Source organism: Stegodyphus dumicola, chromosome 4 (assembly GCF_044657685.1).
Source record: "Stegodyphus dumicola isolate Sdum_Otavi_A_Nest chromosome 4, ASM4465768v1".
Classification (NCBI taxonomy): Eukaryota; Metazoa; Arthropoda; class Arachnida; order Araneae; family Eresidae; genus Stegodyphus; species Stegodyphus dumicola.
Window position 1 is genome coordinate 41,287,972 of NC_140771.1, and position 13,380 is coordinate 41,301,351.

Sequence of the window (13,380 nt, forward strand, 5' to 3'; positions counted from 1 at the left end):
TGCAACAGTCATGTATTTTTAATCAAACTGTGAGATAACACCTCTCGCTTAATATTCGTATTAATTTAAAATTTTAATAATAAAATAGCTCAATATTTTTCGTCTTTTAAATAGTGTTGCTAAATAAAATAAAATTAATTAATAAAATTTAAATTTAATGGATAACTTATTTTTCTCATTAAATTCCTGGCCTCTTCTTTTTTCTTCTCTCTCTCTCTCTTTTTTTTTTCCGTCCATAAGGGTGTTCCCTCAAATGGGCTGTTAGTCACGAAATGGCAATTTGTGTCGAATCACTATAAACAGCTGTATCACTTTGCCACCAAATATTATCGCTCTGTATTATTTTTAAAAAAATTAAATAATGAAAAGTCTGCATATATATATATATGTTTGTGTGTGTGTGTGAATGTTCCTCTCACTTCGAAGAAAGGACAGTACCTAGAGGCATTAAATTTTGAATAGCGTAGTCCTCCCTTCGAACATGTACACCTGAGAGACCGAATTTGGAATTTGGAATTTTATATTTCATATTTTATACAACTTTCATGAATTTTTGATTAACAAACTAAACGATCTGAAACTGAGCGGTGGTAACGGTATACGAAATAAAACATTTCTTTTTTCCAGCGCTTGAGACTGTGCCTCGAAAAAATTTTAAAGATTGCTGTTTTTAAATATTACTGGCGGATCAGCCACCAAGATGAGCTCTTTTAAGCATAAATTCTATACATGCAAAAGTCCCTTGTGTTTTTTAATAGCTAGGTTGTCTGATTAAATTTAAATCCAAAAGCTTATAGGATTCTTGTTCATTTGAGTGTCCTTGTTACTAGAACCTTGAAGAAGAGTGTAGCCACTATTCACTGGTCTTCTGAAAACTACAGGAAGAAAGTCCAAAGAAGGGTTAAATTACCCTTTTATTTAACTCAGAGAATATTTTACAGTTGGCCCCTTTCCAGCTTACAGGAAGCCTCCACTTTGGCTCGAATTTAAGATAGAAAACAAGAAGCTAAACAAATTCTTACTGTCTAAAACTTGGCGGAAGCTGTACAGAAATAACTAACCGAATTCACCGTTATTTAAACCTCACCGGCTATTTCCTAACAGGCACGTAAGAATACGGGTGAACGTAGTAAGATTGGCTTAAAGCAACGACATCGCCACAAAGGCAGAACACTCCCTACTGAAGAATTTATGAGCTCTTCTACGGTAGTGACTGAGACTTCCTACAAATGCTGGTTCTACCTGATTCACATAAAATGCGATACTCAAAACTCATTTCGGCAGAGAGTTGTAGATGGGAAACAAGGGAATAAAGGAAAGGGTTTCGAAATTTAAGATAACTATTAGGAAATTAAAATAATCCCCTACATCTTTCCTCACCAGAATTTAACTACTCGAACTAAAAAGGTATCGCAACGACCTTTTTGAGAGTTTAAATTCTACGAAACATTCTTTATCTTGTAGTATTGTGTGGCCCCAACTTGTCAGCAACAGCGGTAGTGACTGCTATGAACTGTAAATTTACACAAACACGTAAGAAGGGTTTAAAGCCCTTTTTATTCCACTTTAGAAATAACAGCTGCGTTCACTTGACGCTCACAAACTACGCCGACTAGGCGGTTTAACAAAAACAGAAATGTGAAACTAAAAATTAATGACAAGATGAATAAATAACTAGATCATTACCTACGAGGCTCTGAAATCGTAACTAACCTAACCGCGTTCTAAAATACAACTGAGATTCAGCGAGCTTACTGCTTAAGCAGTTGATTCAGCGAACTGCCGAGATAGGCACACAGGCCGAAACGCGCGGTTCTTAAATTTCTACCTAGCAACCTTCACGTTAGCGATTCAAGAAGCACACTTACAAACTCGATTCCCTTCTATTTAAACTCAACTTACTTCTGCTAAAATTTGAATATACTGCGCCTTCTACTACAATTTACATACTCTGGAATTGGCAACTCTAGGGGAAAGTAAAGGCTTGACAGGAAAGATAGCTTAAACTTAAAATAAATGTTAGTTAAAATAAATATAAACCCTACAATCTACTTTTAACTTCCAAAAATAAACCTTTGAATTTTACATTTTGTACTTGCAAAAATTTGAGTTTAAGACTCTTAGCTCCATGTTCACGAGGGCCATCTTTGCAATCTTACTCAATTTTACTCTCTAAGACAAAAGAAATAGTTTTAGAAATATTTACAGTCTTCTGCTGGAATTTTCGTTAGTTTTCTTGAGCTCTTGTGTGTCTCCTTCCACTATATCTGGAGGGAAAAAGCATTAGTAACGCTATTCACAGAGGTATTTTGTCCACATTCTTAGTAACATACATTTCGTCATATTTGTTTGGCTCCCAATCAATTTCATTCGCTCATAAATTTAATTTTTCCTACGCTCTCTAGAAATTAGTTCTGTAAAGATACTAGCGTGTTTCTGTGGTGTGGTAAATACATAGCAACTACCCGCTGATAAACTTCTTATATGTTAGATAAAACAGGACTTCCAAGACCTAGGAAAACACTCTAGTTTCTGCTTTATACCTATTGTACTCATAGCTATACCATTATGAGGTATTTCCTTCCTCCTTCCAGCATGCCTTCCTGGTGTAACGTGGTGTAACGGTAACAATCTCGGCCCGTATTCCAACAGCTAAATTCTCTTACGAAATAGTAGCAATTGATCTATTAGGCCTTTACTCTCATAGTGAAAAAATAAAAAATATATACTTTCTTGCAATCGCTGATCATTTTTTCATTCAAAAATGTGCCTGCAAAAATTATTTCAGATTCATTTTTAAACAAATTTACATTAAAATATGGAGCTTCAATAAGAAGAATCTCAGATAATGGTAAGCAATTCGTTAGACTAATTTTTTAGGAAATGTGCAAAGTTCTTGACATAAAATATTTTAAAATGGTCCCTTATTGACCACAGTCGAATATCGCAGAGCAGATGAGTAGAAACGTATTTAAATTTACCCGTGGCTATGTAAGAAATTAATACCACTTCTGTTAGCTGTGTTAACGAACTAGAATATACACTACGACCCACCAAAACACGATATTCTGGTAAAAGATACTCTGGATTATCCCTTGGCAGAAAGTTAATTACAATGCTAAATAAACCTTTAAAAAAAAAGTCGGACTAATTTATGTAGGCAAATATTTAGAAATTTGGGGGTGAGGCAATATGTAATTCAGATATGGCTCGTGCAAAACAAAAACTTTACCAAGATAAAAAAAGGCGTGAGATAAGACTCAAAGTAAATAATAAAAATAAAGCATTCACTGTCTTGCTTACAAGGAGGAAAAGTAGTGAAGACTTTTAGTGAGTTCTATAATCGAAAGAAATCAGAAAAACAGTTGATTATTTAAAAGGAAATAACGCTTAATCAGTAGCAGCGAATGTGGTTTAGTTTAAATATTAGGAGTGAGCTGATATGCTTCTTATAAGAGCTGTGTTTTAGGAATAGCCAGGTTTGGCCAGGTCAGGGTCATTGGGATCAGTTTAATTTAGTAGCGGCGTCTATGTTACAAAGCCCGCAAGTAACATAAAGGGACAGGAAAGTAAAAGCTATCAGAGGCCAATGAGCTGCAGTGGCGTAGCGAGGGGGCAAGGGGGTATATGATGCCCCGGGCACCGATCGCAGAGGGGCGCCAAATGGTCTCCAAATAAGATTTTCATCATATCACTGTGTTTTTTTTTTCGAGGGGAGAGCTAAAAAGGTATTTTGCCCCGGGTCCCAGTTATGCTCGCTACTCCACTGATGAGCTGATTTGAAGTTAGGCTCTCTAGTCATCAATTATTAAGGCAAATGAATTTTTGAGTATAAAACAACAGATATAGATTTTGAAATAAGGTGTCTAATGATAAATGAGTCAAATGCTTGTAACCATGTAGGAAATCGGTTAGCAGGTAGTTGTTGAAATACTGCAATTTTACATAGTGTGTCACTCAACATAATGCTAGAGAGCATGGTGATTAAAAAGTGTTTTAAAAATATAGACTTTATACGGATACCAATAATTTATGGGTTATTTCTCCATCTAATTTGCTTAGTATGTTTTTTACGGAATTTTCCTGAAAGTACGAGGTACTGTCCTTTAACATGTTTATTCCAGAATTCGTGCCGAATAATCGTTTGCACGCCAGTTAACTGTATTAAATTTTCCAGTCTAGTTCAGACACCATAACTATTATTATCCAAGGAAACTGTTAAATCAATAATAGCGTTAACAGATATAATTTATAAGAGATATAACTCGTATGCTTTATAATGATCTGATTTGTAACACTATTTGCTATAGTATTATAATTAATGAAATGTGTTTCTAATGCAAATATTTGTGTAATATCTTTAATTTTCTCTTTCTTAGCTCTTCCATTTATTACTATTTTTCAAGTAATTAGCCTGTTTATTACCTTTATTTGTTCTTGAGATATGTAATTGTATTTACTTATTTTTCTTTTCCTGTTGCCTTCTATTGGCTTCGAAAAGTAAAACTAAATAGTAATCCTCACCTTTTTGAAAGGGATAGATATTCTAAGTGTGAAGATTCCTTGTAATTTCTAAGGGAAAAGGAAAGCTCCTTTCGCTTTATGAGGTCGTTAAATTCCCCAGGCAGGAAAGGGGGGGGAAACCTTGATTCGTGCAGTAGAGCAATTAGAACAAGTAAATGCGATAATCAAACTAATTACTTTAATAACAGTACTAAATGCAAGAGCTAGCAAAGAGAAAATTAAAGATATTACACAAATATTTGCACTATAAAATAGAAGCTTCAAAGAATTGCTAGCATTTTGCGGCTTCAGTAACTAGTTTTCCCATTTTGATTTCAGAGCTAGAGGTATAATTACAAAGATCTCTACTAGAGGAGATCTTAATTTATTACGCTTTATCACACATACAATATCTAGTTAAATACTCCGTTTCCCTGTTCGTAAATTGCAGACGTTTTATCAGTAATTTTTGGTATTTTTAAGTAAAATTTCACTGTATTTCTTTTTCTTTCGCAAGTCTAAATAATTCTTCACTAAAACCACATTAATTTTAATAATCTGAAAATGAAAAAAATATAATAACGGGAATTGTTTCATAATTATATTAATCATCAGCATTTAAAAAAACTTAATTTGAGTTCAAGATTATTTCAAAAATGAATTTTTAACTTCTTAATTTAGATGTTATATTATCTTGTAATACTTATTTTCGCCTCTTATACCACAGCCTCATCAGCAGCCATTAAAATTTCTGAATACTGGTAGTTTGGCTTAGATTGAAACCTAGACGAAAGAATGGGATGGCTGCATAGTTAAAAAAAAAGATATTTTTGGTTCAAAACATTACGTATAATCAGTTTACATTTTTATCAAAGAGACGGAATGGTGGCAGTTGCTGTTAAAAAGGTTACTACCTGGTCAAAACGGTAGCTATTACCATTTGATTTTATCTACATTAAGTTGTTAACGACTAACGTCGGATAGGTTTGGCGCGCTGCCGCCTGATCACGCAAACAATTTAAACACATCCTGCCCCTTGAAACGGCCAATACTAAAAACTTGTAAATGATATTCCAAAATCACCTAATGTCGATCTAGCTTTATATGCGGAGGACGCAGCCATCATCTAACACAGCCATTTCAACACCACTATAGTAATCTCTGCACTTCAGAATTATATTTCAAGCCTAGAGCTCTGGCTCGGATTGTAGAAGATCAAAATTAATGTAGCAAAATGTGCTGCCACTTTATTTATCCGAAGAACCCACCCCAATTTACATAACTTGCAATTCTTCAGAGAACCAATTCCCTGGGTTCCTACTTATAGATCTAGGAGTGGTACTTGATTCAAAATTAACTTGGCAACCTCACATTTAAAATACAGTTTCTGATATGAAGGTTGTCAAATTCCAATTACGGCCTTTTTCCGCTGGAGAAAACGACTTTTCCACGAAAAGCAAGATCTTGCTCTATAAATTAATGATAAGGCCTATTCTGACTTCTACAAGTCTCGTATGGGGCGCAGCAGCAATTACTATCAGGAAACATATCCAAATTTTCCAAAATATTGTGCTTCGACAAATCTACAAAGCTCCTTGCTTTGTTACGAACGAAGATATTCATAATGCAGCCAAAATTCTTCCCTTAAATCGCTTTATAGAGCGACTTTCAGTTAACTTTTTCAAAACGATTCCTTCGATCGGTAACCCCGTTCTCCATTCATCGCATATTTATCATCCAGGAATTGCGTTATCTAGAAAAAGACCCAGAACTGCTCTGGAAAGCGTCATAATGCGTTACCATTTACTAAGAGGCGTTGCTATGGAGACGAAGCGCCTGGAAGCTGTCACTCAATTCATTCTTCGAACCCTCTTTCCCTCTGCCCGAGCGAATTCTCTGTTCTTTCAGATTCTGTCAGGGTCACTCTTTTTCTCCTAATCGGCCAATTATTATTTCTTTCAACCGTAAGCTGTTGTAACTTAAGAGTAAGCATATCTTTGTTCCCTGCTAAAAGGGTTCTTGTGCAGAGATATTTTATTTAAACTCAACCCCTTTAAGAGAATTTCTTTAAGTTATTACTATTATTAAGACACAATAACACGCCGAATAAATACTAATTCAGAAGACAAACAACAAAAATCAGCGTTATATTTACAAAATTTTCACGGGACTAGTTTCGATAGTTTTACCGAACCACCATCTTCAGCTTCAAAACCGCAAATGAACAAGATAGGAAATAATGATTAGATTAGATAAGGAAGCCTGGACAAGAATAAACAAGTGGCGCCATCTGTTGGCGAAACCAGAACTAAAACATAATTTCTCTAAAACCCGAAGGCAAATTTGGATTGGAATTAGGATCGTTAACTAGAACAGAAAGATTTTTATGAATGTGAAATGCCTCTAGAAAATCCAGTTCTCCAATGGAAGATGTTTTTTGAATAATTTTAGCAGCAGAAAAATTGAAAGTGTGATTTTCGGACCAACAATGTTGAGCAACAGAAGACTTCTGTGTTTCCTTTTTTCTAACATATGCCTCATGTTCTTTGACTCGAAATTTCAAGGCTCTCTTAGTTTGGCCAATGTAAATTAAACCACACTGGCAAGGAATCCTATAAATACCCCAGGAATTCATATCCGGAATGGGGTCCTTGAGTATAGAAGTCCGAATTTTATTGATGGGAGAATAAACAACCCGAAAGTTAAATTTCTGCAAAATATGTGCAACTCTATAGCTAATTGATGGAAAGAAGGGAATGACAACAGAATTTTTATAATCTCCTAAAATAAGAATGTGGCTTTTAGTGTGTTGAGATGAGAATTTTTTAACTGCTTGATTAATAATGTTGGGTGAAAAGCCCCTGTCAATAGCTATTGCTTTTAAATAATTTAGTTCTTCATCAAGGGCTAGTTTGGAGGAGCAAACTTGAAGAGCACGGAAAACATAGGAATAAAATGAAGCTAACTTTTGTTTAGTCGGATGACATGATTTAAAGTGTGGTGGAAGGCAAACCGATGATGGTTTACGGTAAACTGTAGTACTGAAGTTGGATGTGTTACGTGTGACCAGAATGTCGAGAAACGAAAGAGAATTGCAAGTCTCAAGTTCAAAAGTGAACTGAATAGCAGGATCAGTAGAATTCATTGTTGAAAGAACTTTATTTAAATCATCTTTATTACCTTCAAACAGGGTAAAAGTATCGTCTACGTAGCGGAACCATGCCGGGAAGTTTAAAGTTTCAAACAATTTTGATTCATAATAATGCATGTAGATATCAGCCAGGATGGGACTGAGGGGGCTTCCCATGGCTAATCCCTCAGTTTGCTTGTAATATTTATTTTGGAAAACAAAATGTGTTTGCTTCAAACAGAGTTGAGTGAGAGAAATTAGCTCATCAATTTCGATGCAAGAGAAATGAAATTCGCGAAGTCTGGTTTCTAGACATCTTAATGCACCCTCCACTGGGACATTGGTGAATAATGATTTTACATCAAAAGAAACCATGAGTAAATTACTAGGAGAAATGTTTTTAACCTTTTTTACAAACTCTATTGAATTTTTTATGGTGTAAATGTTATTGTCTAATAGAGTGGAAAATCTAGAAACTAAATATTTAGCTAATGGATACGAGGCAGTACCTAAATTTGATACAATAGGGCGGAAAGGAACACCACTTTTATGAATTTTGGGAAGAGCATATAATCTGGCACAATTCGCAACAGATGGGATAAGCGAATGTTTTAAGTTGCTTGAAATGATTTGCGAAGATTTGATCGCAGTTTTTATTTTGGATAAGTCCGAAGGTGAAGGATCTTTAGGGATCGGATTATATGGTCCTTCGTTTAAGAGTTTAGTGACACCATCGATGTAAGTGTTAAACGAAGGACCATATAATCCGATACCTAAAGATCCTTCACCTTCGGACTTGTCCAAAATAAAAACTGCGATCAAATCTTCGCAAATCATTTCAAGCAACTTAAAACATTCGCTTATCCCATCTGTTGCGAATTGTGCCAGATTATATGCTCTTCCCAAAATTCATAAAAGTGGTGTTCCTTTCCGCCCTATTGTATCAAATTTAGGTACTGCCTCGTATCCATTAGCTAAATATTTAGTTTCTAGATTTTCCACTCTATTAGACAATAACATTTACACCATAAAAAATTCAATAGAGTTTGTAAAAAAGGTTAAAAACATTTCTCCTAGTAATTTACTCATGGTTTCTTTTGATGTAAAATCATTATTCACCAATGTCCCAGTGGAGGGTGCATTAAGATGTCTAGAAACCAGACTTCGCGAATTTCATTTCTCTTGCATCGAAATTGATGAGCTAATTTCTCTCACTCAACTCTGTTTGAAGCAAACACATTTTGTTTTCCAAAATAAATATTACAAGCAAACTGAGGGATTAGCCATGGGAAGCCCCCTCAGTCCCATCCTGGCTGATATCTACATGCATTATTATGAATCAAAATTGTTTGAAACTTTAAACTTCCCGGCATGGTTCCGCTACGTAGACGATACTTTTACCCTGTTTGAAGGTAATAAAGATGATTTAAATAAAGTTCTTTCAACAATGAATTCTATTGATCCTGCTATTCAGTTCACTTTTGAACTTGAGACTTGCAATTCTCTTTCGTTTCTCGACATTCTGGTCACACGTAACACATCCAACTTCAGTACTACAATTTACCGTAAACCATCATCGGTTTGCCTTCCACCACACTTTAAATCATGTCATCCGACTAAACAAAAGTTAGCTTCATTTTATTCCTATGTTTTCCGTGCTCTTCAAGTTTGCTCCTCCAAACTAGCCCTTGATGAAGAACTAAATTATTTAAAAGCAATAGCTATTGACAGGGGCTTTTCACCCAACATTATTAATCAAGCAGTTAAAAAATTCTCATCTCAACACACTAAAAGCCACATTCTTATTTTAGGAGATTATAAAAATTCTGTTGTCATTCCCTTCTTTCCATCAATTAGCTATAAAGTTGCACATATTTTGCAGAAATTTAACTTTCGGGTTGTTTATTCTCCCATCAATAAAATTCGGACTTCTATACTCAAGGACCCCATTCCGGATATGAATTCCTGGGGTATTTATAGGATTCCTTGCCAGTATGGTTTAATTTACATTGGCCAAACTAAGAGAGCCTTGAAATTTCGAGTCAAAGAACATGAGGCATATGTTAGAAAAAAGGAAACACAGAAGTCTTCTGTTGCTCAACATTGTTGGTCCGAAAATCACACTTTCAATTTTTCTGCTGCTAAAATTATTCAAAAAACATCTTCCATTGGAGAACTGGATTTTCTAGAGGCATTTCACATTCATAAAAATCTTTCTGTTCTAGTTAACGATCCTAATTCCAATCCAAATTTGCCTTCGGGTTTTAGAGAAATTATGTTTTAGTTCTGGTTTCGCCAACAGATGGTGCCACTTGCTTATTCTTGTCCAGGCTTCCTTATCTTATCTAATCATTATTTCCTATCTTGTTCATTTGCGGTTTTGCAGCTGAAGTTGGTGGTTCGGTAAAACCATCGAAACTAGTCCTGTGAAAATTTTGTAAATATAATGCTGATTTTTGTTGTTTGTCTTCTGAATTATTACTATTATTTCATAACACTTAAAGATATTAATTTATTTAACTCATGCTTCTCCTCAGAGGCAGTTCTGGTCCTGTCTTTTTAAATCTAACTCGCCTAACGTGTTCTCCGCTCCCTTCCCCCCCTCAGACCCGAATCACTTGCGATGTGAATGACCTTTTGTCAGTGGTTCCTTTCTCTTGTTGTTAACACCACAAGATCATTGATCAAGGAAATTTCGAATCTTTTCAAAATTCATGATGTAATCCTTCAAAATTGATTCTGGCCCTTTATTCGATCTCAAAATTATTAAATTAAGTCCTTCAATGTTTTTACGTCTTTTCACTGTGGAAGGCACTTTACCGTTTGTTATTCTGACAATTCGACACCAAATTTTACCTCTTTCTGAATACTCTTTTTGATGATAATTATTTAATCTTTGATGATGTGGGAATAAACGCATTAAACCTATGATCCTATGCCTTACTTAATCCAATTTATTTTGAGATTATTAGCGGTTTGTCTTCATCTGTAGGCTAAAAGACTTCGGTTATGGTGCTAAGGAAAGATATTCGTGTTTAGTGCATTTTAAAGTTGTTTTCACGAGAAAAAAATTTAGTTATTAGATAATTATAGTAAATAACTTCCATATGTTTACAGAATCTAAATATAGAAAATAAGAGATATGTTGATCAAACTTTAGCTATCTTTGCTGTAGTGGAAACATAAAAATTAAACCATTTGAGAAAATGTAGGTAGGTTCGAAGCGTTAACGATCAAAATGAGTTTAAAAAATAGTGTGTTAGTTCTTTGCATGTACGTTATAGGAATGTGGGTATTTCTATCAGGATATCTCTTAAAACGTATTGTTATCCATCAGAATAGCACATTTGATATTAACATGGAAACTGAAATTAAATGTCACGATATCACATCTTTACATGAGATTTCCAAGCATTTTATTGAGAAGTTACAAGTCAACTCAATTAAATCAAATAATAAAAACTATTTGAAAAGATTTGATCGTGCTGTTGTAATTGTTATTGATGCGCTTCGTTACGATTTTGTAAATAGTGAGAAATCTTATGATAATACAGCATATTATAGAAATAAAATGCCTATATTTAAGCAAGTTGTAGAAGAGAGACCGGACCATGCTATTCTTCTTCCTCTTAATGTTGATCCACCAACAACAACACTGCAGAGACTAAAAGGCTTTACAACTGGCAGTCTTCCAACTTTTATAGACATTAGTCTTAATTTTGCGACTTCGGAAGTGATAGAAGACAATATTATCCGACAGATTAAGATGCATAAGAATCATATTGCATTCATGGGAGATGATACCTGGGAAAGCCTGTTTCCTGATCATTTTTATAGATCATTTCCATATCCATCTTTTAATGTTAAGGTATGTCAATAACTAATATATGCTGTGCATTATCAATTAATACATTCTTATTTTTGAAAAAATTAATGTAAATGTAAATTTTTTCTCTACTTCATGTAACTTCAAATATTGTTAATTTGAATTTTGCTCTAGTGTAGAATTGGGTGCCCCTTCGATTCGCGACAATTTTTTCTAAAATTTTGGCGATGAAATCTCATTTCTGGTTACCATGATAGTTTAACTTTGCTTTAGCCTCCTGATTTTTTAAAATAAAAATAGATTGATGTGTACATGGACAAATTTAAAACAGTGCGCAATGCCTAGTTTGTGCAATTCCAGGATGTTTTTTTAAGTGAAAACAGATCGATGTGTACATGGACATAAAGTTTATGCAATTCTTTGACATCTTATTTTGGTTTTGCATAGTGGCCATCTTGAAATTGTGTCTTCCTGGCGCCGATCTTGGCGTCAAAAAAAAAAAAATCGCCAAAAAACAAGGGGCACCCAATTGTAAACTTTTACCACCTTTCAAGTAGTCTGGCCAAATTTGTATATGATCAAGAAGTTTCCTTTCATGTTACCTGCATTACTTTTTAAAAATATATTGTTCTCTTCTTTTCTTCAAATATGTAGAATTTATTTATATAATTTGAATGTTTATTGCACAATTCAAGGATAATAAATTCTGTATAAATATGAAACAATTTCATGGTGCAAATCTGAAAAGCTTGGGTTTTAAAATAATTCAATATAAAATCCAACAGTTAAACCATTTTATTTTATGCTGTTAATATTTCAATAAAGAGAAACAATTATGATTTAAAAGTTACATTAATTTGTATATTTTTTCTGTACTTACAAATGAGTGCGACCACCTTAATAGAAGTTGCCAACATTTTTAAATGCACCAAACTCTGAGAGCCATCCTTATAATTTATTCAGCTTTAACAAGCAGCTATGCCTCTTTCATAGATGTTCTAGTTTTAATGTTTTTTATAAGCAAATTGTGATTTTCTTTTCTTAAACTCATTTTTAAAATTTGCACTTGTTGGATTAGCCTTTAGTGTAAGAAACAGGTAAATTTGTGCAGAAATACTGTAATATCCTATAAAATCACTAAAAAAAAATTGTTTTGAATCTATTCCTAAAATGATCACCACAAAATTTCCACCGGAACAAAACAAATGAAAATTCGCTGGTAAGTAGGTTTATTGGTATACATTTTAGAAAAGACACCTAATTAAAATATAAAATATGGATGCATATTTTTTTCAATTATAAGTCATTATTCTTTATATCCTGCAAAAATATGTGGTACTTCCGTATTAAACCTGAGAGAGTATTCTGTATTAAAGATGACTTTGCTTAGTAGTCAGAATTAGCAAGTTTTATTGTTAAATCTTTAATGATCAAGTTTCGGCTCTAGTGTAGAATTGGGTGCCCCTTCGATTAGCGACAATTTTTTGTAAAATTTTGGCAATGAAATCTTATTTCTGGTTACTTTGCTTTAGCCCCCTGAATTTTTTAAAATAAAAATAGATTGATGTGTACATGGACAAATTTAAACAGTGCACAATGCCTAGTTTGTGCAATTCTGGGATATTTTTTTAAGTGAAAACAGATCGATGTGTACATGGACACAGAGTTATGCAATTCTTTGACTTTTTATTTTGGTTTTGTGTTGCGACCATCTTGAAATTATGTCTTCCTGGCGCCAATCTTGGCATCAAAAAAGAATCGCCAAAAAACAAGGGGCACCCAATTGTAAACTTTTACCCAAATTTCAAATGTCTCTAAAGGCTTATGCAGCAGTCTCTTTAATATGGAAGTACTAAATATATGAATCATTAAAGTATCACATCTAATGTAAGATTCTTTCTCACTCAGTTGTTTAATAATC

At 34.0% G+C, this 13,380-nt stretch overlaps 1 protein-coding gene across 3 annotated transcripts in view; it reads left to right on the forward strand.

The window, feature by feature from the left end:
• The first annotated feature begins 10,627 nt into the window (after nt 1-10,627).
• PIG-O (phosphatidylinositol glycan anchor biosynthesis class O) overlaps nt 10,628-13,380 on the forward strand; it is a 51,849-nt gene continuing 49,096 nt past the window's right edge. Inside the window, exon 1 of one of the 3 annotated variants that reach the window (XM_035377685.2) lies at nt 10,628-11,501. In XM_035377685.2, the coding sequence (XP_035233576.1) occupies nt 10,872-11,501 (630 nt within the window). In that variant the 5' untranslated portion in view covers nt 10,628-10,871. The remainder of the gene's footprint in view (nt 11,502-13,380) is intronic. The other 2 variants (XM_035377680.2, XM_035377691.2) reach the window with 2 other exon arrangements.